We start from the raw sequence: 27,060 nt of genomic DNA on the forward strand, positions 1-27,060 counted from the left end.
CTTTCTTTCTTTCTTTCTTTCTTTCTTTCTTTCTTTCTTTCTTTCTTTCTTTCTTTCTTTCTTTCTTTCTTTCTTTCTTTCTTTCTTTTCTTCTTTCCTTCTTTTCTTTCTTTTATTTACTTTTCTTTCTTTTGATACAGAGTCTCTCTCTGTCACCCAGCCTGGAGTGCAATGGCGCAATCTCAGCTCACTGCAACCTCCACCTTCTGGGTTCAAGTGATTCTCCTGCCTCAGCCTCCCCAGTAGCTGGGATTACAGGGGTGCACCACCATGCCCAGCTAATTTTTTATATTTTTTTAGTAGAGACGGGGTTTCGCTATGTTTGCCAGGCTGGTCTCAAACTCCTTCCACTTCAGTTTTCTAAATTATGCTTGACAAGCATTGCTTAATGTAGTTATTAAAGTATGTAGAAGAAATATTCAAGGCAAGTATATTATAAATGGGCAAAAGTAAGGACCTTAGTGGGAGATAAGATTCTATACATAACTTTAATTGGTGTAACGCTGATACTAGTAAATAGTGATATATGTATCATGTTTGTATATATAAGACAATGCCTAGAGTAACCATTAAAAAACTTACAGAAGGAGATAACAGTCAAACCCAGTATAGGTAAATCAAAATGACATTTGAAAAAATTTAAAAGTAACCCACAAGAAGACAAGAAGAAGAAAATAGAGAAATGAAGAACAGAGGTACAAATAGAAAACAATAAAATGGCAGACTTAATCCTAACATCAATAATTACTTTAAATTTAAATAGCCTAAATACATCAGTTCAAAAATAACAATATACGTAGACTGAAAAGAAAAGGAAGGAAAAAGATATACTATGTAAACATTAATTTTAAAAAGCAGAAGTAGCTACATTAATATCTGGTGAAGTAGAATTCAGAGTAAAGAAAAAAATAATAAAAATGTTAGGAATGACAAAGGAGATATAGCAACAGAAATAGAGGAGACTTTAAATACTATAAAAGAATACCAACTACAATTTTGTACATCTAGATAAAATTGACAGATTTCCTAGAAAGTAAGAATACAAGTATAAGCTGAACAGAAACATTTATAAAAGTGTATGAGAAAAACTATAAAACTATTGAAGACAATAGAATATTTTAATTAGTAGAGAGATACACCATGTTCCTAGATGTAAATAGTTAATATTGAGAAATTACCCACTCTCATTATATCAATTCAGGCAATTCCCAATAATAACAAAAACATAAGTTTTTACGAACAAGCTGAACCTCAATTTCATATGGAAGAGAAAATGTAAATGAATAACCAAATTTTTAAAAGAAAGTGAAAGATCTATTGTAATTAAAGTAATAATGAAGATAGAATTTCAAATACAGACAAAATGTAAATATAAATACATTTGGGAAAATAATTATTTAGGCTTGCTACTTTACTTTTCTTTGCAAAAATACATTCTAAATAGATTAACGAGCTAGGATAAAAAATAAACCTGTGAGAGTCTTAGAAAAAAATATGGGAGATTGGGCGGGGTGGCTCAAGCCTATAATCCCAGCACTTTGGGAGGTCAAGGCGGGCGGATCAGTTGAGGTCAGGAGTTTGAGACCACCCTGGCCAACATCATGAAACCCCATCTCTACTAAAGATACAAAAATTAGCCAGGTGTGGTGGCACGTGCCTGTAGTCCCAGCTACTTGGGAGGCTGAGGCAGAAGAATCACTTGAACCTGGGAGGCAGAGGTTGCAGTGAGCTAAGATTGCACCACTGCACAGCCTGAACAACAGAGCCAGACTCCATCTCAAAAAACAAAAACAAAAATATGTATATATATATGAGAGAATATTTTTGTTATCTTAGGTTGAAGAGAACTGTCCTTTGCAAGACACAAAAATAAAATACTGTCAGATTTAAAAACATGAAAATTAAAATAAATCTTTTATATCAAAAGCACTGTGGATGAGGTTGAAAGAAAAATAATAAACTAGATAAAGTATTTGTCATATATATAAGAATGAAAAGGGTAATATCCCCAAAAAACAAAGAACTCTTGAAAGTCAACTGAAAAAAGATAAACTACTTAATGGAAAAATGGGAAAAGGACATGATCAGGCAATTCATAAAAGAAATACAGATTTTTAGTAAATACATGAAAATATGCATAATCTTATTGGCAATAAAATTAAAGCAATATCTTCTTGTTTTACCTATCAGATTAAGAAAAATTTAAAAGATCATTGCCCGTTGTTAAAAGTGTAGGAAAAAGTCACTTTCTATACTGTTGATGGAAATATAATTGGCACAACCCTTATAGTGGGTAATTTGGCAATCTCTGTAAATTTACTTAGTGTTTCATTTGCCCTAATAGTTCTACTTGTAAGAATTTAACCTAAGGATATAATAGAATAAGTGCATCAAGATGTTGGTACAATGGTCTTCATTACAGTGTTGATTATAATATAAAACAGTCTAAATTTACTAGGAATTATTTTTAGCTATTACAAAGGTTAAGTTAGAAAGCAGATCATGAAAGAGTATGTGTAGTATGATTCCTTCCACATAAAATCAGACAATTGTTAGCTTTCTAGATATTTTTATGCCTATACACAGACATATATGCCAAGGTTCTTTATATGAGATAATGTCTATAAAATGTTTAGCACAGTGCTTGGCACATAACATTCAACAAGTAGTGGCTACTGGTATTATCAGCATTCAGTAGTCATTCAGTGTTCTGCCATCAGGCACTGTGCTAAGTACTTCTGACAAATAAGATAATGCTGGCAAATAAGATAATGCCTTTGAGGAAATCTGTCTATCAGTCATCATCCCTTACCATTTGCCCATTCTTCAGTGTTGTTGGCTCTCAGATGAATTGTTAAAATCAGGGTGGTCAATGAGGAGTGTCTCATTTGTACTGTAACCACTAGAATGTTGATTTGAAATAATTACAAGATTTCCCCCTACTTCAGAGTTAAAACCACAAAGATTGTTTTAAAATTCTGTTCATTTCAAGATGTAGATGGAACAAGCTTGAATTCAAGTATCCTGGCAGCACTCCGAAAAATGCAAGATGGCTATTTTGGTGGGGCAAGGTAAGTGACCTCTATACACTCTTTAGTGAAATGAAATGAAATTAGGGGGCTGGGTACAGTAGTGGCATACCTGTGGTGCCTTTCTGTGTATGATAGTCCCTCCTTATCTACAGTTTCACTTTCCGATATTTCAGTTACCCATGGTCAACCTGTAGTTTGCAAATAGGTGAGTACAGTACAATAGGATATTTTGAGAGAGAAAAAGAGACTGCGTTCATATAACTTTTAATATAGTATATTGTTATAATTGTTCTGTTTTATTATTTTAAGCTCTTACTATGCTTAATTTATAAATTAAACTATATCATAGGTATGTATGTATAAGAAAAAACACAGTGTGTGTGTGTGTATGTATATATATATATATATATATATATATAAAGTTCAGTACTATCTGCAGTTTCAGGAATCCACAAGGGGGGGTTTTGGAACATATCCTGTAGGAGTAAGTGGGGACTAACTGTATCTTCAATAACATAATCCCATCCTACTCAGAGGAGCTAACGTTTGATAGACTGAATCAAGGAATTTAATGTTGTAGAGGAAAGTTGGAAGTTTTTCCTACCCTGTTCTTTGCCTAGATCTCAAAGGATCAGAAAACCTGTTTTGTTTTGTTTTTCTAATGCCTATTAGATTATTTGAGTCTAGCTGCTTTTCTTTTCTTTTTCCCCCAAGTTTTTATTTTGAAAAATTTCCAGCTTACAGAAATTTGCAAGAATACTGCTGAACACCCATATACCCTTTTCCAAGATTCACCTGTTATTAACATTTTGTCCCACTGTGCATTCTCTATTTCTTCCCTTCCCTCCCTTCCTGCCTTTCCCCCCTTCCTTTCTCTTTTCCTCCCTACGTCCTCCCATATACATATGTATGCATATACACACACATGTACATACTACATATACTACGTGTTATGTATATGTATATACATATATGTACACACATATACACACATGCTTTTTTGCTAAAATAATTAGCCATAGACATCATAACTTTTCAACCCTAAATACTTAAGTTGTTGTTGTTGTTGCTGTTGTTGTCTAAGAACAAGTGCATTCTTACATATAACTATAATATAATCATCACACTCAGATTGGGAGGCCAAGGCGGGCAGATCACTTGAAGCCAGGAGTTCAAGATTAGTCTGGCCAACATGGCAAAAACCTGTCTCTACAAAAAATATAAAACTTAGCCAGGCGTGCTGGTGCATACCTGTAATCCTAGCTACTCGGGAGGCTGAGACATGAGAATCACTTGAACCTGGGAGGCGGAAGTTGCAGTGAGCCAGGATTGCACCACTGCGTTCCAGCCTGGGAGACCATGGAAAACAGTTTCGAGATTTCTCAAACAACTTAAAATAGAACTACCATTCTACCCAGCAATCCCATTACTGGATATATATCCAAAAGAATATAAATCATTATACCATAGAGACACTTACGTGCATATGTTCATCACAGCACTAGACACAATAGCAAAGACAAAGATGGGCATCAACCTAGATGCCCATCTATGGTGGACTTGTTAAAGGAAGTGTGGCACGTAATGCACCATGGAATACTACACTGCCATAAAAAAGAACAAAATCATGTCCTTTGCAGCAACATGAATGCATATAGAGGCCATTATCCTAAGCAAATTAACGCTGGAACAGAAAACCAAATACCACATACCACATGTTCTCACTTATAAGTGGGAACTAAACATTGAGTAGACATGGACACAAAGAAGGAAACAGTAGACACCAGGACCTTCCTGAGGGTGGAGGGCAAGAGGTAGGTGAGGACTACAAAACTACCTATTGGATACTATGCTTACTATGGGTGACGAAATAATTTGTACACCAAACCCCTGTGACACGCAATTTACCCATGTAACAAATCTGCACATGTACCCCTGAGCGTAAAATGAAAGTTGGAAATAAATAAAGTCGAAGGAAAACTAAAAAGTTACCCAATTATCCCAATAATGTTTTATCATGCTATTTTCCCACCAATCCAGGATCCAATCAGAGATCACATGTTAGCACTTAGTTGTTATATCTCTTTGGTATCTTTTAATCTAGAAGGGTTCTCCAGCCTTTTGTCAATCTTTCATGACAGTTTTCATTACATTTTTGAAGAATGCAAGTCAGTTATTTTGCAGAATATCTCACAATTTGGATTTGTCTGGTTGTTTCTCATGATTAGATTTAGGCTATATGTTTTTGGCAGGAATACTACCTGTGTGATGTTGGGTCCTTGTTTTAAATTAGGATCTTTAAGATGGAGAGCACCTTTTCAATGGTTAGGAGAGGCACAAGATGGAAATAAAGATTTTATTACTTACAGGTCCTGCGGGTGGGGTACACAGAATACCTGGAGGCCACACACACTGATGTCAGGGAGTACGTGGAGAGAGAAAAAGAGAGACCCATGGGCCAGTGCCTTTATTGAGGTGCAGGGCATTATCCAAACAGATATTCCTTGGGGAGTTTTAATTGATGGGTTTAAAGCAAGCAGGCATGACTTCCTGGAGGTCACACTGTGACTTGAGAGGTGGTCACTGTGGCATATTGGCATAGTTCATGTAGGATGTGAGAATCAGTAAGGCTAGTCAAATAGATCATATTTAGCTGTCCCTCAGGGAGGTGGTTACCAAGAGGAAGTTGTGTAAGGCAGATATGTGGACTGACCACAGTGAGGAACTGAGGGAGGTGTACAACTGGAAACTGTCAAAGATGACTGAACTCTGCTTCTGGTATGAGAAAGTTAAGCTTATATTCAAAATAGATGCCAGGGAAACATACAATTGTAAGAATTTACTACAGTCCCTTTCAGTGCATCATATCAGGAGGCACATGAGATTTGTTTGTGACATTATTGGGTGATGATAACCTTGATCACTTGTTTAAGGTGTTGAACCTGGTATCTGCCAGGTTGCTGCATATCCTCTCTCCAACAGTGTTTGATCAAATCATATTAGCTTCCATTGATCCTTGCACGAATTCACTTATTACTAATGGAGTTATTAAATTGTATTTCTATCATTCTGGGTACATTTATTGGTGGAAATTCTTATGTTAAAAAAGAGCTTTCCCTTCCTCCCTTTTATTTTGTAGTTTAGTATCAGCACAGATTCATAGATTATTATTTTATTTAATATGCCATGATCCATTTCTGTCATTATTTCAATATTTTAATTATCCAAGGTGTGACCACTGATAGCCCCTTCAAGTTGGCCTCTTTAGAAATTTGGTAATGCTGACTTTGCTTTTGGGTTTTGTAATTGTCTTCATAAGTAGGAGACAATATGGCTTACAGTCTACTATAATTTACAAAATTGTCAAGTACCATCCTTTATGTTCCAATGGCCTTTGGGTATTTTTTTTAATGATGTGATGGGTTTGTGATGATTTATCTTCATTCTCTCCAGGCTTCTCCAGTAACCAATGCAAATTTTTACCAGATATTTGGCATAGTTAGCAACGTAATATATGGCAGTAGAAGAGAGCAAAACTGGTCTGCTGGTGGATTGTTAATCCATAATTGTAACCTTTATTAATACAGTCCCCCAGCCATTTAAGATGTATACCATGCCTAGGAGAGCTGTAAAATTTTGTTTTTACAAAATTTATATTAATGTATGCACATTAGTAATCCCCCAACAAAACATGTTAGGTGTCCTTTTATCACTAACATTGTGTTGTTTAAAAAGGATCACCCCTGATTTTCTGTTTTCTATCCTCCTGTAATTTTTAGGGTTCAAACAGGTAAATTGTCAGAGTTTTTAACAACATCTTGTTGCACACACTTGAGCTTCATGGACCCTGGACCTGAGGGTAAGCTGTACAGTGAAGATTATGATGACAACTATGATTACCTGGAATCTGCCAACTGGATGAATGATTATGATTCAACCAGTCGTGGTAAGGAGGCTTCATAAAGCACTGGCCTGGCTGGACAAAACTACAAAATATTGTTTAGCACCATCCTTAATAATTTACGCTGCCAGCAGTCTCACAGTGTTCTGTCCTCACTCCTGTTTAATACACCTAGATCTCTACTTTTGTTTGGCTTTACTTTTCCTCCCTCTACTTACCTTGGTTTCTGGTCTAATATTCCGGTGGTAATTGTGGGGTATGGAGTTGGACTGTCCCTTACTAAGATTGGGGAAGATTCCTCTCCCAGGCATTTGAAGTGACTGGTGATTTTGACATGGGAAGAAGCAGTGGTGAGTGACAGATGTTTAATCAAGTGTGAAGTAGGAAAATAATACATATACAATAGGGCTTTTTGACATTAAAAAGCATAAATATGTGAAATTTAATTAGAGTCCTTTTATATAATATTAGAGGAGCATATCAGAGTCTGTGCGGAGGTCTGTGTAGTTTGAAAAAGGCTATTCAGTATGCCTGTTATTTTCGTAGTACAAACTAGGCAAATACAACTAAGTCAAACTCTGACTGGCTTCTAGGAATACAAAGGTGATATAGTGAGAAAGCACTGCAGGGGCGTGAATTGAAAGTGACTGAGCAACACTACCCTACAGTGTTAAAATACTGACTTAGGCAGAGCAGGCATTATGTTGCTTGAATCTCATACAAAGAAGGGCCAATAAGAAAGAATTATTTGTCTAGCCCTCTAAAACATGATTTGCCTGCTTTCATTGTCTGGGTATTTGACTGTTAGCCTGTAACTTAAGGCAGCCAATTTCTTTATCTTAAGAGTGGTATGTTGGAGAAAAGAAAAAAAATAAATTTTCAGTCCTCAGTGAGGTCAGCCAGCACAATCTCATACAATAGGGCAACACATTAGCAGTCAGAAGGACTATTTTCTTTTTTGGGCCCGATATTTACTCACTAAGCACCACTTCATTTATTCTGTATTTGTTTTTGTAAGATCTAAAACAGTTGAATTTCTTTGTTGGAAAAGTACATTAAATACAAGGCTATTTACTGTTATCAATAACAACCAAAATCATGATGTCTTGGCATAAAATACTTTGAAAATTAAATGAGAAGATCATATATTGAGATTGTTTGCTATTCTATAGGTAGTTGTGATTTTTATCTGTAGTACTCATTCCATTGGATTACTAAAATATATATTTCTAATGATACGTATTACTGAATTTGACATTATGGCATTCTGAGCCACTTTCCTACTTCCGGGTTTACTCATCAGTGGTCTCAAAATGAATGTATTCATTGCTTGCCAGCCCTTCTGTGGGTAAAGAGCTTCTCTCCATATTCTTCATAATCCTCCACTCAAGTTTCTAGATTATATTCAAGGTTACAATCTTTGTCATTAGGATGTCACTGAATATGAGCTCCATTCTTACAGCTCTACTAGTTTGCCTTAGTCACGTCAGAACACAGAAAGACATCTGGAGAGATCAGTAAATATCATCAAAAACCAGATGACTCATGACTGATATAGCAGACTTTGGTATTGATCTGAATAGTATGCTTTTCTAACTATAAACATTGTGAATATTCATGTAAAGTCTAAAGTACTAAGCTTCCACAGGATATATGTTGTTTTTCTTTACATTACCTATACTCAGAGATAATGTTATAGAAGGTGTATGGGGGAAGGGGAGTCCAAGAAGATAGGGACCATATCCATCCTCTTCACCACTGAAATGTCAGTACCTAGTACACTGCCTGATACACAGCAGCCAACAATATTTGGTGAATAAACAAATGAGGTGACTAGGAAGATTTTTGCCCTTTCCTGGCCCTTCCTCACAAAAGTCCCCTCACGTTAGTGCCACCTGAAGCTCCCTGTTCTGCTCCTCCTCCATCCCTGTCACCATTACCATCACATGCACACACGCAAATACACAGATTGTTAAATGCTTGCTCCAGTATAAAATAAGCTCATACTGCTTTCAAGAACCCTGACCTTGTCTCAGCAAGTTGAAGAAGAAGTGGGTTCTGGTAAATGGCCATGGTCGCTGGATCTTAAAGTGATGAGGTTGTATCATGATCACAAGCTTTTCCTCCATGAGCTAAAAACAACCTACTTCTGGTGCTATGTTGTGAGCACAGGAGCCAATCATTCTCTTTGCTGGGGTAGATTATAAAGTAACTAAAATATTTTCATTCTTTTCTCTTCCCCCTTCCCCCACTAACCTTGCAGCTCGCTGTGGTGATGAAGTTGCTCGTTATTTAGATCACCTTTTGGCGCACACTGCTCCCCATCCTAAACTAGCCCCTACCTCACAGAAGGGAGGGCTAGATCGGTTCCGAGCTGCTGTGCAAACAACCTGCGACTTAATGTCCTTGGTGACCAAGGCCAAGGAACTGCATGTACAGAGTGAGTAATGCTGTGACTCACCAGAGTCAGGCACAGGATGACGTGAAGCCCAGGATGGGGGCGGGCATTGATTACAATGTAAGCAGGAACTTAAGTTTTGTTCACTGCTTTATCCCCAGCATCTCAGACAGCACGTAGAACACATTAGACACTCAAATATTTGTAAAATTTGTGAATTGTGTATAGTTCTGCTGCAGGTAGTGCTATGTAGTCTGGTTTAACTGGTAACATGGTAAGAAGAGGCAGAACAAGAGACATGGAGCATATTCAACTATAACATTAAAGTTAAAAATGGTAGAAAGGGCTTTTCCTTTGGGAAAATTACTTCTATGGAATTTTATTGTTGTTCCAGCAATGTAGATCTGTTTTGTCAAATATAATACTCATTCTTTACAACTTTGCCATTCTCCTCCCCATGGCCACTACCCTCCTTCAGCTGTATTTGCAGTGGAGGGTGTCTTCTGCCACACATTGCCAGGAGTAGTCATGGTTCCAAAGAGTGTTCAATGTCTCAATAGTAGCTGGATATGACAGGAGAGAAGGGCTCCCTTGGCCACACCTAGAAGACCTGAATGTTAACATTCTACAGATGATGAGAATGACTGAGATGCATGCTCTTGCTGTCTAAAACTTGATTGACCATTACTAACCAAAGATATTAAACATGAACTTTGGGAATCATTTAACATTTATAATAGGGAAAAGCTTAGCATACCCTTTGAGTATGCTTCCTTGAGAAAGGGCTTATATGAAGAGATGAAATGTATTAAGTTATACTTCTCAGTTGTGAACCAGAAAACTTGAGCTTAATTCCCAGCTCTGCTACTTACTTGCTTGAACAGTTATTTGAGCTCTGTATCTCTCTTTCTGTATCTGTAAAGTGGTGAAAATTACAAATCTTTCCTTAGAGGTGATGGTAAGTATTTCAACAATGAACTGTAAGTAAACAATCTTAGGAATATCTCAACTACATTTTTTTTATTCCCTAGACAGGATTATCCATTCACGTATTGTTAGGGAAATTTAACCACTAGCAGCCAGATATTCACCTAGAAAAGTTCGGAAAATATAAAATGCAACTGAGTTCTTTCTATTATATGTCGTATTCCATCAAAGTATCAGTGAACGCACCATTGTGCATTAATTACATTAGTAAATTTAATATCTTACATGTCCAGCTAGTGCTATAATTCTAGAAATTCAATTCAAAATATACTTATTAATTGCACATGATTTAAATTATCTGGTATTCATATTTGTTTACTTTGATATTACCAAGAAAGAAGAAATTTCTCATTCTTGTTCTATAAAGAATTGACTCACATGTGACTTAATTGTTGGAGTCAATTGTGCATTTCTATTAGTCTCCTAATTATCTAATATTTCCCACAAATGTTATACTTTTGCAGATGTTCACATGTATCTTCCTATGAAGTTATTTCAGGCTTCCCGGCCTTCATTCAATTTACTTGATTCATCTCATTCCCGACAGGAGAACCAGGTAAATTTGCGCACGAGGTATTTCTATCGGCTTTTTGAAAAACTGCCATCTTTATGGGAAATAATAGAACTAGTCATTATGGTTCTTGTTAGTAGTAACTAGTGGTATGCAAAATGCTATCCTGGTGAACTTTTACATTGGGCAAGTTTGTCTCGTCAGACTTTGGGAAAACTAGACTGCTGTATTATACATCTGGAAGGTTTCATTGTTTTTGCTTTGCCTTTCATTAATATTTAAAGAATTCCTTTGGAAAAGGTTTAGAGGTAAAAAGATGACTCATTCTAGGACATTATTTAAGTTGAGCACTTGTGAACTTAATTTCTTTTCATCATTTCTCAAACTAAAGGTTCCCTCTGTTCGTGTAGAAATACATCTTCCTAGAGACCAGTCTGGGGAGGTTGACTTTAAAGCACTGGTTTTACAGTTGAAGGAGACCTCAAGCTTACAGGAACAAGCTGATATCCTCTATATGCTGTATACTATGAAGTAAGTGGTAGATATCATCAATCTAGTTTAATGTTCATAATCAGAGGAATTACAACATAATAAATAGAGCACAGCTTCTGGAGTTTCGCCAATCTGGATGTGAATATAGTTTAACAACCTACACATCATGTGACTTCAAACCCTCAGTTGTCCTCATTTATAGAATTTGAATGACGTATACCTCATAGAGTTATTGTAAAGATTAAGATATAATATCCACGAAGTCTCTAATACAATGCCTGGTACGTGGTGGGTGATCAATAACTGATAAGTATTATTGTCATTAGGCTATTTTTAAGCCTCCATTATTTGGTCAAATGTACAGATAAGTTTTTAACTCAAGAAATGTAAGAATATAAAGGTTTATAGGAAAAAGAAACTAACATTTTTGTTTGCTATGTGTCAGGCATCCTGCTAGGCAGTTTGTATTAGTACAAACTCAATATGTCCAAATTGAACTCCTCTCTCCTGGACCCCACAAGCCCACACAAAAATAATCTGTTCTGCCTCCTTTTCTATGTTCTACTCACCATGAAGAAGCAGGATGGACTTTCTTCCCCTAAACTTGGTTTGGATTTTGAGATAATGGTGACATACACATACCAAGAAGATGTGGAATATTTACTACTCACATAGTGAGGCTTTCTGGGAAGAGCAAAGAAGGTTCCCAGCTTGCTCCCAAAAAAGCTTGAGAGCCCAGGGAAAGGAGACTAAATTGGGGGTTTTATAATCATTACAAGATGAACATTCTCACTGGCTTTTAGCTTTCTTTTTTTGTTGTGTCCTTGTTTGGTTTTGGTATCAGGGTAATGCTGGCCTTATAAAATGAGTTTGGAAGAACTCTCCCCTTTTCCTTTTCCTTTTCCTTTTTTTTTTTTTTTTTTTTTTTTTTTTTTTTTTTTTTTTGAATAGTTTGAAAATAATTAGTATTAGTTCTCTAAACATTTGGTACAGTTCAGCAGTGAAACCATCTGGTCCTGGGCTTCCCTCTGAGGGAAGACTTTTTATTACTGATTCAATCTCCTTTGTTATTGATCTATTCAGATTTTCTATTTCTTCATACTTCAATCTTGGTAGATTGTATGTGTTCACAAATGTATCCATTTCTTCTAGGTTTTCCTACTTGCTGGCATATAATTTTTCATAACAGTTTCTAACAATTCTTTGTATTTCTGTGGTATCAGTTATATCTCATCTTCTTTTTTTAATTTTGAGGTGAGGTCTTGCTCTGTTGCCCAGGCTGGAGTGCAGTGGCGTGATCACGGCTCACTGCAGCCTTCACTGCCCAGTCTCAAGTGATCCTCCCACCTCAGCCTCCTGAGTAGCTGGTACCACAGGTGTGTGCCACCATGCCCGGCTAAATGTTTTTTTAATTATATATAGAAATGAGGTCTTACTATGTTGCCCAGGCTATATATCTCCTTTTCATCTCTCATTTTATTTATTTGGGTGTTCTTTCTTTTTTTCTTTGTCTAGCCAAAGCTTTGTTGATTTTGTTTATCTTTAAAAAAAAAAAATCAGCTCCTCATTTTGTATTGCTTTTTTAGTCTCTATTTTGTTTATTTCCACTCTGATGTTTATTGTTTCTTTCCTTTTACTAATTTTGGGTTTGGTTTGTTCTTGTTTTTCTAGTTCCTTTAGGTGTAACGTTATGTTGTTTATTTGAGATCTTTATACTGTTTGATATATGCATTCATTGCTATAAACATCTCTCTTAGAATAGCATTTTCTGTATCCCATATCTTTTGGTATGTTGCATTTCCTTTTCATTTGCCTAAAGAAAATTTTGTAATTTCCCTCTTAATTTGTTCAGTGACCCCTTGGTTGTTTAGGAGCATGTTTAATTTCCTTGTATTTGTACAGTTTCTGTGGTTTCTCCTGTTATTGATTTCTAATTTTATATCATTGTGATCAGAAAAGATACTTGATATGATTTTGATCTTCTTCAATTCGTTAATACTTGTTTGTGGCCTAGTATATAATCTACCCTGCAGAATGTTCCATGTAAAGTTGAGAATAATGTGCATTCTGTAGCTTTTGGATGGAATGTTATGTAAATATCAATTAGGTCCATTTGGTCTAGTGTACAGTTTAAATCCAATGTTTGTTGATTTTCTGTCTATGTGATCTGTTCATTACTGAAAACGGGCTGTTGAAGGCCCCTACTATTATTGTATTGTGATCTATCTCTCCCTTTAGGTACGTTAATATTTGCTTTATATACTTAGGTGCTCCAATGTTGGGTGCATATACATTTACAGTAGTTAAATCCTCTTGCTTAACCGACCCCCCTTATCATTATATGGTGACCTTCTATATCACTTTTTAGTTTTTTACTTAAAGTCTATGTTTTTAAGACAGTCTTGCTCTGTCAGCCAGGCTGGAGTGTAGTGCCATGAACATGGCTCACTGCAGTCTCAAACTCCTGGGCTCAAGTGATTCTCCCACTTCAGTTTCCTGAGTAGCTGGGACCACAGGTGCATGCCACCATGCCCAGCTAATTTTTATTTTATTTTATTTATTTATTTATTTATTTATTTATTTATTTATTTATTTTTGCAGAGCTGGCGTCTGGCCATGTTGCCCAGGCTGGTCTCAAAACTATTGGGCTCAAAGCATCCTCCTGCCTCAGCCTCCCAGAATGCTGAGAGTTACAGGTGTGAGCCACAGCACCTGGCCCTGAAAGTCTGTTTTATCCAAGTAGAGTTACGTCTGTTGTCTTTTGGTTTCCATTTGCATGGAATATCTTTTTTCCATCCACTCACTTTTAGTCCATGTGTGTCCTCACAGGTGGAGCGAGTCTCTTTTAAGCAGCATATAGTTGGTTCTTGCTTTTTTTTATTCATTAAGCTACTCTGCTTTTTAATGGGATAACTTAATCAATTCACATTAAAGGTAATTATTGGTAGGTAAGGGCTTACTACTGCCATGTAATTAATTGTTTTCCAGTTGTTTTGTAGAGTCCTTCCTTCCTTCCCCCCTCCTTCTTTCCTTCCTTCCCCCCTCCTTCTTTCCTTCCTTCCTTCCTTTTTTATTTCTTTCTTACTATCTGTCTTTATAGCTAAGTGACTTTCCTTTATAATTGTTTTGGTTTTTTGCTTTTTATTTTTACCATATCTATTATATGTTTTTGCATTGTGCTTACCATGAGGCTTACAAAAAGTCTTAACAATTTAACTATGATTACAATAAAAGAGAAGAAAAAAACTCTTTAACTCCACCTCCCAACATTTTGAGTTTTTGATGTCACAATTTACAATTTTTATATTGCATATCCCTTAACAAATTATTGTAGTTACTGTTTTTAATAGTTTTGTCTTTTAACCTTCATACTAAAGATGTAAGTAATTTACACACCATCATTAGATTAATATTCATATGACTATGTACTCAGTGACGTATATTTTCAGATGTTTTCATATTACTCATTAATGTCTTTTTCTTTCATCTTGAAGAACTCCCTTTAGCATTTCTTGTAAAACAGGTCTGATGGTTATGTATTTCCTCAGCTTTTGTTTGTCTGGAAAAGTCTATATCTTCTTCATTTCTGAAGTATTCTTGGCCGGCAGTTTTTTCCCTTCAGCATGTTGAATACCTCATCTCACTGTCTCCTGGCCTATAAGGTTTCTGCTGAGAAGTCTGCTGTTAGGCTTATTAAGATTCCCTTGTCATCACACACTGGGGCCTGTTGTGGGGTGGGGGGAGTGGGGAGGGATAGCATTAGGAGATATACCTAATGTAAATGACGAGTTAATGGGTGCAGCACACCAACATGGCACATGTATACATATGTAACAAACCTGCACGTTGTGCACATGTACCCTAGAACTTAAAGTATAAAAAACAAAAAAGATTTCCTTGTATGTTATTTGCTTCTTTTTTCTCACTGCTTTCAGGATTCTCTCTTTGTCTTTGATCTTCGACATTTTTATTATAATAGGTTGTGACATAGTCTTATTTGGAGTAGAATTTATTTTCAAATATTTATCTTCCTATTGAACATGTCTAAAATCAAATTCACTGTCTTTACCATAAACCTACTGCTATTGTCTTTCCTGACTCTATTCTTGTTATCATCATTCCTTCAAGTAACCCAGACTTGAAATTGTGTCATTATCTTCAATTCCTCCTCATCCCCTGCCTCCTGCTACAGCATCAGCACTACCATAGGGAATCATTGGCCAAATCTAAATCCTCTATGATTTGACTTTCAACCTTTATTTACCATTACTCTTTCCTTACAATGTGAATGCTGTCACCAAAACAGTCTATTTATCATACTCAAAACACAGCCTCTACATGTCTACCTTCATACCTTGATTCTTATTTTTTCCTCTGCCTAGAATACTCTCCTTAACCACACTCCATTTCTACCTTTTGCATATCTGTCTGTCAAGGCCTAGGTCATCTGTAACCCACATGAAACTTTCTCCAATCTCTAATAGTAAAAATAATCTTCCACTGATTCTGAGATCTCATAGCACTTTTTTCATATCTTTAAAATTTGACAATGTCAGACTTAGAGAAAAGTTGTGAGGATAGTACAATAAAAATTCTGGATAGCCCTCATCCAGATTCATCAGATGTTTCCACTGAGCTTTTAATCTCTCTCTCTTTCACATTGATATCATCATCTATACTCAATCACACACACATATATTATTTTTTTCTGAACCATTTAAGTGGCAGACATGATCCCCATCTAACCCTAAATAATTCAGTGTTTATTTCCAAAAAATTAGGAACTCTCCTACGTAAGCACAGTATAATTGCCAATGTCAGGGAATTGTTTAACATTAAACCAATACTATTAACTATCTACAGATACTGTTAAGATTTGTCATATAGCCTAATAGTGTCTTTATAGCAAAAGAACATCTAAAATCATGCATTTTATTGAGTTCTCATGTGTCTTGAGTCTCTATTTATCTGGAACAGTTCCTGAGTCTTCATTTTTCATGTTATTAACATTTGTGAAAATACAAACCAGTTATTTTGCAGAATGTCCCTCAATTTCAGTTTATGTGATATTTCCTCATGATTAAATTCAGATTATACATTACTAACATAATGCCAAGTTCTTTTCCATGTGTCATATCATAGTGTTGATTAGTCCCATTGCTGATACTATAAACTTTGATCACTTGGTTTGATCATTTGGTTAAGGTAGATTCTTCCATGTACCTACACCATAAAGTTATTATGTCACCTTTTGAAATTAAAAAAGTATCTTGTAGAGATGTACTTTAAGACTATGTAAATATACTGTTACTCTTCAAACTTTCGCTCACTGATTTTTTCATCCATTAATGACTTCCTATAGCACATTTTATTTTGCTTTTTAAATTTAATGTATTGAATAGATATATTCCCATAGTTCAAAAATTTTTAAGTACAAAAGGATATACAGTGAAAGAGTAAAATGTCTTTCTCCCATCTCTGTTCCCCCAGATACCCAGTTCCCCTTCTCATGAGCAGTCGTTGTGTGTGTGTGTGTGTGTGTGTGTGTGTGTGTATCCTCCCATGGACATTTATGGTTACGTAGGTAAACACAGACATATATGTGGATACTTTTACCCCTATTTATCCAAAAGGTAGCATAGTATATGCACGGCTCTGTACCTTGCTTTCTTTCACTAAAACTATATATCTTGATGATCACTACATATATATTCCAATTATCTGTTGCTTCATAACAAATCACTCTGAAACTCAGTAGCTTAAAATAACAAAAATTTAAAATTTTTTAAATTATCTTTCACAGTTCTGGGACTTGCCTGTGTTTAGCCAGGCAGTTCTCACCTGAGATCTCTCATTTAGTTTTGGTCAACAATGTCTGGGGCTGGAATCTTCACAATGCTTGCTCACTCGTATGTCTAGGGGTTGGTACTGGCTGTTGGCTAGAACCTCAGCTGAGGTTACATACAGCTGGTATACCACAGATGACCTCCTCATATGTCTCCCCACATCTTCACAGCATGATGACTAGGTTCTACTAGTAAGTGTCCCAGCTGGGAGCTCTATTACTTTGTATAGCCTAGCCTCAGAAATTATGTAAGTCACTTTTGCCTTAATCACAAGCATGCCTGGGTTCAAGGGAAGGGAACACAGAAACCATTTCTTCATGGGAGGGGAGTGTGAGAGTCACATTGTAAGAAGAGTAGGTTAGATAGGAAATTGTTGCAGCTATTGTTGAAAATATAATACCACAGTCTAGATCTACTTCATATTTTCTTAATAATTGTGTGCCATTCCATTATTTGAATATATCATAATTTACTTAGCCAGTCTCTTATTGATGAACATTTGAATTGTTGCCAGAATTCACAGTCACAAAAATGCTATAGCAAATAGCCTCATGGCACATAGCATTTCACGTGTGTGAAATTTATCCTGCAAGTAAACCAGAACTTGAATTGATAGATCAAAAAATAGGTATTTTTTAACTGTACAATTAAATGGTTTTTAATGTATTCACATTGTTGTGCATTCTTCACCACTATTCATTTTAGAACATTTTCATTACCCCAAAAAGAAACCCCACTTCCTTTATCCGTCAACCCCCAATCCCTCCATCCCCCCAGCCCTAGGCAGCCACTAATCTACATTCTGTCTGTATAGATTTGTTTGCTTGGGACATTTTATGTAAATCGAGTCTTGCAATATGTGGTCCTTTATGACAGGCTTGTTTCATTTAACATAATATTTTCAAGGTTCATCTGTGTTGTAACATGTATCAGTACTTCATTCTTTTATTTCCAGATATTATAACCTATATAAATATAACACATTTTATTTATCCATTCATCAGATGATGGACATTTGGGTTCTTTCTACTTTTTGGCTATTATGAATAATGCTGGTATAAACATTCATGTACAAGTTAATGTGGACATATGTTTTTATTTCTATTGGCTGTATAACTAGTAGTGGAAATGCTGGATTCTATGGTAATTCTGTATTTAACCATGTTAGGAATTGCCAGGCTGTTTTTAAATATTTTCAGTATTGATATATATTTACAAATAGCTCTCCAGAGGAATTGTCCAATTTTTATTCTGATCAGCAGCATATTGATGGTGCCTGTTTTCTCAAAGCCTCACCAAAACAGTGTTATCAAATTTAGGGGCTTTTGACAATCTGATAGGTTAAAAATGTTATCTTGGCATAGTGCTAAGTTAAAGTTTCTCTATGAGTGAGGTTGAGCACCTTTTCCTATCTTTAAAAGCCATCTGTTTGTTTTGCCAGCAATATTTGTTTTGCCAGGTTTTCTTTTGTTAATTTTTGTAATCTACATGTTGGAGTTCTTTATATGTAAGGGAAATTATCCTATGAATTGCAAACATTTTTTCCTCATTTGTAATTTGTCATATGACTTTCCTTACAGTGGTTTTTGAAATAATTCTTTTGTTAAATCTTTGTCTTTAATTTCAACTATATTGAAGCCCATGAATAGGGTAAAAGAATGCATTTTGTCAAAAGCACAGCTGAAACTAAGACCTATTCTTGTCTAGGTACTGGCTTTCAGGGCTGACTGTTAATCATAGTTTTATAAGAATTCTTAGTAAATTGCATTGATTTCCTAGTGAGAGAGACTTATCAAAAACAGGCATATTCATTATAACACTGAAAGAAAAGATGATTGCCAGAGGCTTTACTTATAACTGATGTAGTCCTGTCTTTAAAATTCTAGAGGACCTGACTGGAACACTGAATTGTATAATGAAGGGAGTGCTACAGTCAGAGAGCTTCTTACCGAGCTGTATGGCAAAGTGGGAGAAATTCGTCACTGGGGCCTGATCCGATACATTTCTGGGATCTTAAGGAAGAAAGTGGAAGCACTTGATGAGGTACTATAAATTCTTGAATTTATACCAAATCTAAATAAGAGTGATTTTTAAAAATTGATTTCTATAATTGTTTTTTAAAACAACCATAGCCTCTAACCATTTGAGATGTCTTTTCCACATAAAATTTGATATTCAATTCTTTTTGTTTGTGAATGACAAGTAAGAATTGTAGATTTATAAAATGTTATAAACCATAACATCTTTATAATGATATTAAGAATTCTATATCTTAAGAATGAATTTACACTAGGTTCCTACCTCCTAGAAAGGGAAACGTCCATACACCATTAGTGGGAATGGAACTTAGTATAGCCACTTACGGAAAACAGTATGGAGGTTCATCAAAAAACTAAAAGTAGAACTACCATGGGATCCAGCAGTCCAACTACTGGGTATATATCAAAAAGAAAGGAAATCAGTATATGCGAGAGATAATCTACAATTCCCATGTTTATTGTGGCACTATTCCCAATAGCAAAGGTATGGAATAAACCTAAATGTCCATCAGAAAATGAATAGATGAAGAAAATGTGGTATATATACACAATTGGATATTATTCTGCATTAAAAAGAGTGAAACCCTGTCATTTACAGTAACATGAATGGAACTGGAGGGCACTATGTTAGGTGAAATAACCCAGGCACAGAAAGACAAATACCACATGTTCTCACTCATATGTGCGAGCTTAAAAAGTTGATCTCATAGAGGTAGAGAGTAGAATGATTGATACCAGAAGCTGGGAAGGGTAGTCGGGAGTGGGGGACAAAGAAAGATTGCTTAATGGGCACGAAAATACAATTAGATTGAAGGAATAAGATCTAGTGTTTAGTGTCACAATAGGGTGACTATAGTTAACAATAATTTGTTGTAAATTTCAAAATAACTAGAAGAGTAGATTTGGAATCTTGCCATCACAAAGAAATGATAAATATTTGAGGTGATGGATGTCTCAGTTACCCAGGTTTGATCATTACATGTTGTATGCTTCTATGAAACTATCACATGTACTCCATAAATATGTGTAACTTATTTATCCATAAAAATTAAAAACTTAAACATTTAAACAAATTTTTTAAAAAGAAAAAAAATCCGTAAACCAACCAAACAAAAAAATTCCTGCCTTGTAGGAGATAGATGAAAAGACCTCATTGTTTCTTCCTAGAAATCCTTCTTTTCTGATCTTCATGGTATTTTCTGAGGAAGAGAGTTCAGTGTGTCATTATGTTAAGGAGGAGCAAAGGTTTCTAAGCTGAAAAGAGAAATGCTGTGGAAACCTGAGGTGTTACGGAAACGATAATATTATGCTATCTCTTGTTAGGCCTGCACAGACCTTCTCTCCCACCAGAAACATTTGACAGTGGGACTTCCTCCAGAACCTCGAGAAAAGACTATCTCTGCGTAAGTATGGCTGGATTTGATCAGGCTTCTCTGAGCCTTTAAGGAGTGGTGTGGACTTAGAATTCCCTTGCCCTAATCTGTCAGTGGATGATAATGTCCCACATATGTTCACCTCTATCAGAGACACTTAGTGGAAGAATGTTGGTAATGATAGGGCAAGAGTAAATGAAGGAGAAAACTCACAGAGAGTAGTACTCAAACTCTTTTTACTTATTAGATTTTCCATGCCTGCCATTCAAAAAACAAAACAAACAGGGTACCTTGAGTTAGCAACTACAAAATGTCAGCCATACTCTGGAAAGAGGAAGTGAAAGAAAGTGGCTAGAGCCAGGGCTAACCATGAAACTCCATGCTGCTCAAGAAGAATAAAGGGGATGGAGGTCATAGTAAAAGAGGAAAAATGGTGACTTACAGAGCAATGTGAGGTAGCACCCCTCCAGGAACCCTGTAATCAGAGTGCCACTGTCTGAGGTCCGCCACAGCCTCCAATTGGAAAGAGTACCCTAAGATAGGCTTGGCCTGGAGGGAGATGTGAGTCAAGTGACGGGGCTGGGATGGAAAATTGAATCTTTATACACGAGTCTTCCTTTTGCCACTGGCCATGCCAGTAAAATTCATCTGCAGTAAATGTGTTTAATTTCATATCACACCAGTGCCAAAATTTAAATCTTACAAAGAGTATGTATCTCCAAGAAATATTTTTAGAGAGATTCTAATTTCATTCATAAATGATCTGAAGAATCTGTTTTTCTGCTAGAGAGTAATTTTTAAAAAGGGTATTACCCCCTGCTTGTCAGTTCTACTTCTGTAGCCAAAGTAGTAAAAAAAACTTTTGTAAATATTTCTCCCTCATGTTTTCCCAGTTAAACTCTATCTACAGCATGTTTTTTATTTACAAATTTTTTTTACTACATTGGCTACAGAAGGGATACTTTTGCTGATGTCTGCACACTACCTCCTTCCTGGTTTATGTCCATGATTTCTGTTACCCTTGAGTTCCAGTTCAAGCTCCCATATGAAGGCTCAGAGAAGCATAAGTTCCAGCAAACTTCACCACCACGGGCTTAAAGTGCTCTGGGTACTAAATAGACTCAGAAAGCAGTCTAGGCCACGAGGACTGCAATTCCTGGGCAAATCCTTGTGTTGTGCTGGACTCAAAACCAATGGACTTGGGGTACATGCGACCTAGTGAGATATCAGCTAGGGTGGGCAAAGGAGTGCTTGTGCCACCCCTCTTCCAACTCCAGGTAGTACAACTCTGGGAGAGAATCCTTCCTTCCACTTGAGAGGAGAGGAAAGAGTAAAGAGGACTTTATCTTGCAAGTTGGATACCAGCTCAGCCACAGTAGGACAGGGCACCAGGCAGAGGCATCAGACTCCCATTCCAGGCCCTAGCTCCTGGATGACATTTTGACACACACCTTGCATCAGAAGGGAACCTGCTACTTTGAAGGGAAGGACCCAGTTTGGGCAGGATTTATCACGTACTGACTAAAGAGCCCTTGGACCCTGAACAGTCAGCACAGTGACCAGGTAGTACATGGCCATGGGCCTTGAGTGAGACTCTGAGACATTCTGGTTCCAGGTGTGACCAAACACATGCCCAACTGTGGTGGGTATATGGAGAGACTCCTTATGCTCAAGAAAAGGAGATGGAAGAGTAAAGGGGACTTTGTCTTGCAGCTTAGGTACCAGGTTGGCCACAGTGGGGTAGAGCACAAAGCAGGTTCTTGAGGTCCCCGATTATAGGCCTGGCATTTGGCCCAGTAACTGCTAACAAACGTACAGTGCAGTGGTGTTTGAAGAAGTTTTGCAAAGGAAACGAGAGCCTTGAAGATGAGGAGCATACTGGCCAGCCGTCGAAAGTTGACAATGACCAATTGAGAGCTATCGTTGAAGCTGATCCTCTCACAACTACACGAGAAACTGCCAAAGAACTCAGCATCAACCATTCTACAGTCAGTCATTCGGCATATAAAGCAAATTGGAAAGGTGAAATTGGAGAAAATATTTGCCAACTACCCATCTGATAAGGGATTAATAACCAGGATGTATAAGGAGCTCAAACAATTCTATAGGAAAAAAAATCTAATAGTCTGCTTTAAAAATGGGCAAATAGTCTGAATAGACATTTCTCAAAAGAAGACATACAAATGACAAACAGACATATGAAAAGATGCTCAACATCATTGATCATCAGAAAAATGCAAATCAAAACTACAATGAAGTATCATCTCACCCCAGTTAAAATGGCTTTTATCCAAAAGGCAGGCATTAACAAATGCTGGCAAGGATGTGGAGAAAAGGGAACCCTCATGTATTGTTGGTAAGAATGTAAATTAGTACAACTACTATGGTGAACAGTTTGGAGGTTCCTGAGAAAAAGCTAAAAATAGAGCTGCCATACGATCCAGCAATCCCACTGCTAGGTATATACCCAAAAGAAAGGAAATCAGTACATTGATGAGATATCTGCACTCCTGCGTTTATTTCATCAGTATTCACAATAGCCAAGATTTGGAAGCAACCTAAGTGTCCATCAGTAGATGAATAGATCAAGAAAATATGGTACATATACAAAAGGGAGTACTATTCAGACACAAAAAAGAATGAGATCCTGTCATTTGTAACAACATGGATGGAACTGGAGGTCATTTTGTTAAGTGAAATAAGCCAGACACAGAAAGACAAAGTTCACATGTTCTCACTGATTTGTGGGAACTAAAAATCAAAACAATTGAACTCATGGAGATAGAAAGTAGAATGATGGTTACTAAAAGACTGGGAAGGGTAGCAGGGGTTATGGGTTGGGGGTGGGGATGGTTAATGGGTACAAAAAGTAGTTGGAGAGAATGAATAAGATCTCATATTTGGTAGCACAATAGGGAGACTATGGTCAAAATAATTTAATTGTGCATTTAAAAATAACTGCAAGAGTGTAATTGGATTGTTTGTAACACAAAAGATAAATGCTTGATGAGATAGATACCCCATTTACCCTGATTTGATTATTATATGTCAAATGCCTGTATCAAAATATCTCATGCACCCCAGAAATATATATACCTACTATATACCCACAAAAATTAAAAATTAAAAAAATTTAAAGAAAAGAATTTGAGGCGAGGATACAATTCAACCCATAAAATCTTGCTTCTGGAAAAATAATCTTTTTTGTATCAGTTTTGTGACACTGTAGGCAATCCAAAGAAGATGATGGCATGGTTCATGCCCCAGAGTACTTTGTGTCAGCAGGAGAATCAGAAGTGTGGGAGGATGGGTGTATACCTGTGTGTGTGTGTGTGTGTGTGTGTGCGCGCGCTCATATGTGAATTGAAACTATAGAAAATCAAACAACTCTATCAACTGTGATTGTAAAATAATAAAATGGTTTCAAAAAGGCACAGCTAGTATTCCATTGTGGGGGTGGGATGCTGAAGAGATGTTGGTTAAAGAAGGAATACATTCTAATGTTCAGTAGCAGAGTAGGGTGACTATTGTTAACAACAATGTATTGTATATTTCAAAATAACTAGAAGAGAGGACTTGAAATGTTCCCAGCTAAAAGAAATGGTAAATGCTCAAGGTGATGGATACCATAAGTACCCTGACTTGATCATTACACATCCTATGTATGTATCAAAACATCACATGTACCCCGTAAATATGTAGAAATATTGTGTATTACCAAAAAAAGCACAGCTTAAAGTTAATTTAGTACTTTGTAGTCATAATAGTTACTTGTCAAATGTTCAAAGCTAACTATGAAAGACTAGTCTAGAAGGACATCGTGGTGTGAGTTTTAAATAAATTTTGAAGGAGGAAGAGAATCCAGGTTTAGAGAGAGGAGAGCAGAGCTCCTCTAAGTTGATATGGGCCAGAGTGGTTTCAGGAGGCAATGAAAGAGCTCTGAAGTTTGAAAGAATCAGAATGCTATTGGTCATGATGAAATGTTGAAGCAGTGATGTGGACTTGGATAAAGCTGCTTCATTTTTTCAGCATATTTAAGATTAAGTGGTTGTAGAATATTGTCTTTCTTCACTGTCTTCTTCCTCAGACCTCTGCCCTATGAAGTGCTCACTCAGCTGATAGATGAAGCCAGTGAAGGGGATATGAGCATTTCAATCCTTACACAGGTGAGAATTGTAAAGGCTAATCTGGTGATTGATATTTTAAAGTTTGTTTTAAATTGATCTAGCAATTTCCAAAGACAACAAAATAGGCGTTGTGAGACCTGGGCCATTATTTTTGTCTATATCTACTCTGTGTGCAGGAAATAATGGTATATCTAGCCATGTATATTCGAACCCAGCCTGGCCTCTTTGCTGAAATGTTTCGACTTCGAATTGGTCTGATCATACAAGTTATGGCAACAGAACTGGCCCACTCCCTTCGATGCTCAGGTACTTAATTCAGTAACTGTTTTAGGTAGAATTCACTTTTGATGTAGGTTTATAGAGTTCGGAATCAAGAAAGAAAGAAAGCTAAAACATTTTCATCCATAGCTCAAGCTGGATATGGCAGCCTTGTTCCCCTGTTAGTCACTATTTATGCAAGTCAAGGAGCTGATATGACACATTTGTGTATCAGTTCTGCAGATTCGAATGCCATCTCCTGGGGACTCCACTCCAAATCCTTCTTAACTTATCACTCTTTGCTAACTTCATTTCTCTTACTCTGGAGAGTACTTGAGTGTGACAGACTGGGTTGGGTTCAGATTTAGGCAGTGGAGCATCTGTACACCAAGAATGAGTCACAACATCAGTGGATCATGGTGTCAGTATTCTGTCTAGTCACCATCATGATTGAATAAAGGAAGATGACGTTTTCATTAACATCTATCTGACAAGACTCTCTTTGAAATTAACTATAGGTGTATTTGGCAAGATAAAAGTTTTAGTTAGAAGAATAGTTGGGGCCTGTAAAAGCTGTAGGGCAAAATGGTATAAAGTGTGAAGGGGAAAAATGGACCCCTATGGCATGACTCCTTATTCCATTAGTATTTGTTTGATTTCAACAGAATCGCAAAATAATATAGATAGGGAGGTACAGAAAAATAAAATCAAAGTTGTAAAACTCAATTTTAGCCATTCTTTCTGTTAAATTTCCCCCAAAAGGCTTGTAATCGAGCTGTTAACAAGTAGCTACATTTATCAGTTTGAGTCAAACCAAACTCAAACACGTGAGATAATTTATATTTAAGTAACCCTTTGATGGAAGAGAGCTAGCAGTTATTTTATACCTACCATATTCCAGAGACTGTGCTTTTTGCTTTAAGTTTACAGATATTGTATCATTTAATCCTTACAAGAATCCTCTGGAGAAGAAGGTAGTATTGTGTCACTTTTACCAATAAAGAAACTGAAACTCAAGGTTACCTAACATCCCCAAAGTAACATAGCTAGTAAATAGTGGAATTTGAGTCTGAGTCCACCTGATTGCAAATGATTTCCAGTTCAGTACATTGTTATAGATAAACATTATATAGTATTCTCTAGTTGTGGTATCAAGGGATGTTTTGCGAGAGGGTGTGATTGCTCAATAATAAACCTTAATAAGAGATAAGCCCCTGAATATTCACTTTTCCTTAATTGCCTGTTATATTTCTTGTTTTCCTGTGGATTCATGAAAACCATGGCTCTTTATTCCTTATATGATAAAGTCAAGATCCCTGGGTCTGATATTTAATACCCTCAACAGTCTGACCTTTATCTTCTACTCCCGCAGTACTTCCCACTAATTTTGTCAGTTCCAGTCCTTGGAGAGTGATGTCTCCATTGATTTCAAAGGCAATTATTGTCTATACCTCTCATCTGGCACATAGAATATGCAATGTTTTATTGTTTATCATGTTTACATGTTCCATCACTCCCAAAGAGATAGTCAGACTCTCAAGATTAGGTATCATGTCACATACCTGCTTGTACTAATGTTACTTAAAATGATGACCTGCACGTAGTCAACTTTTAATAAATGTATGAGGTTGATTAACATGTTCAGGTTATCCTCTTATATTCATAATTTCATGGATTCAAATCTATATCTCTTAAGTCTCTATTATTTCTAGGCTGAGAAGTTTAAATTATTTTAGCCTATCTGCATATATACATTCATTGCCTTTCTCTGAATGACCTCCAGTTCCATTGTTCTTCTTTCATTCTTCTCAGCTTCAAATAAAGATTTTACTAAGTATCCTAATGGTGTGGAAGCAGGGCGAAGAAAAAAATCAGTTACCTCGCTAATCCACAAATTGGATAGTCAGTCCTTAAATAATTAAGAATCTGTGGAAGTAAGAATACCTAAGCAGTAGGGTGCTAGCAATTTATTTTGTAATTCTGTTCTTCCAATCAAGTGACTCAGAAATTCTAAGCAAGAAAAGAAATAGAGAAAGTATAGAGAGGGCATGGCAGGCAAATTAGAAGTCCTTCTGTTCTAACATTTCTGCTGACTA

At 36.4% G+C, this 27,060-nt stretch overlaps 1 protein-coding gene across 3 annotated transcripts in view; it reads left to right on the plus strand.

Moving 5' to 3' along the window:
- The window catches only part of PHKA1 (phosphorylase kinase regulatory subunit alpha 1), a 130,950-nt gene that overhangs the window by 79,136 nt on the left and 24,754 nt on the right, over positions 1-27,060 (plus strand). For all 3 annotated transcript variants that reach the window (XM_007992078.3, XM_007992080.3, XM_007992079.3), the window contains exons 17-25: positions 2,993-3,071; positions 6,812-6,978; positions 9,197-9,373; positions 10,783-10,874; positions 11,221-11,360; positions 19,054-19,210; positions 20,530-20,609; positions 24,667-24,745; positions 24,883-25,012. In XM_007992078.3, the coding sequence (XP_007990269.2) occupies positions 2,993-3,071; positions 6,812-6,978; positions 9,197-9,373; positions 10,783-10,874; positions 11,221-11,360; positions 19,054-19,210; positions 20,530-20,609; positions 24,667-24,745; positions 24,883-25,012 (1,101 nt within the window). The remainder of the gene's footprint in view (positions 1-2,992; positions 3,072-6,811; positions 6,979-9,196; positions 9,374-10,782; positions 10,875-11,220; positions 11,361-19,053; positions 19,211-20,529; positions 20,610-24,666; positions 24,746-24,882; positions 25,013-27,060) is intronic.

Source organism: Chlorocebus sabaeus, chromosome X (genome assembly GCF_047675955.1).
Source record: "Chlorocebus sabaeus isolate Y175 chromosome X, mChlSab1.0.hap1, whole genome shotgun sequence".
NCBI classification, from domain to species: Eukaryota; Metazoa; Chordata; class Mammalia; order Primates; family Cercopithecidae; genus Chlorocebus; species Chlorocebus sabaeus.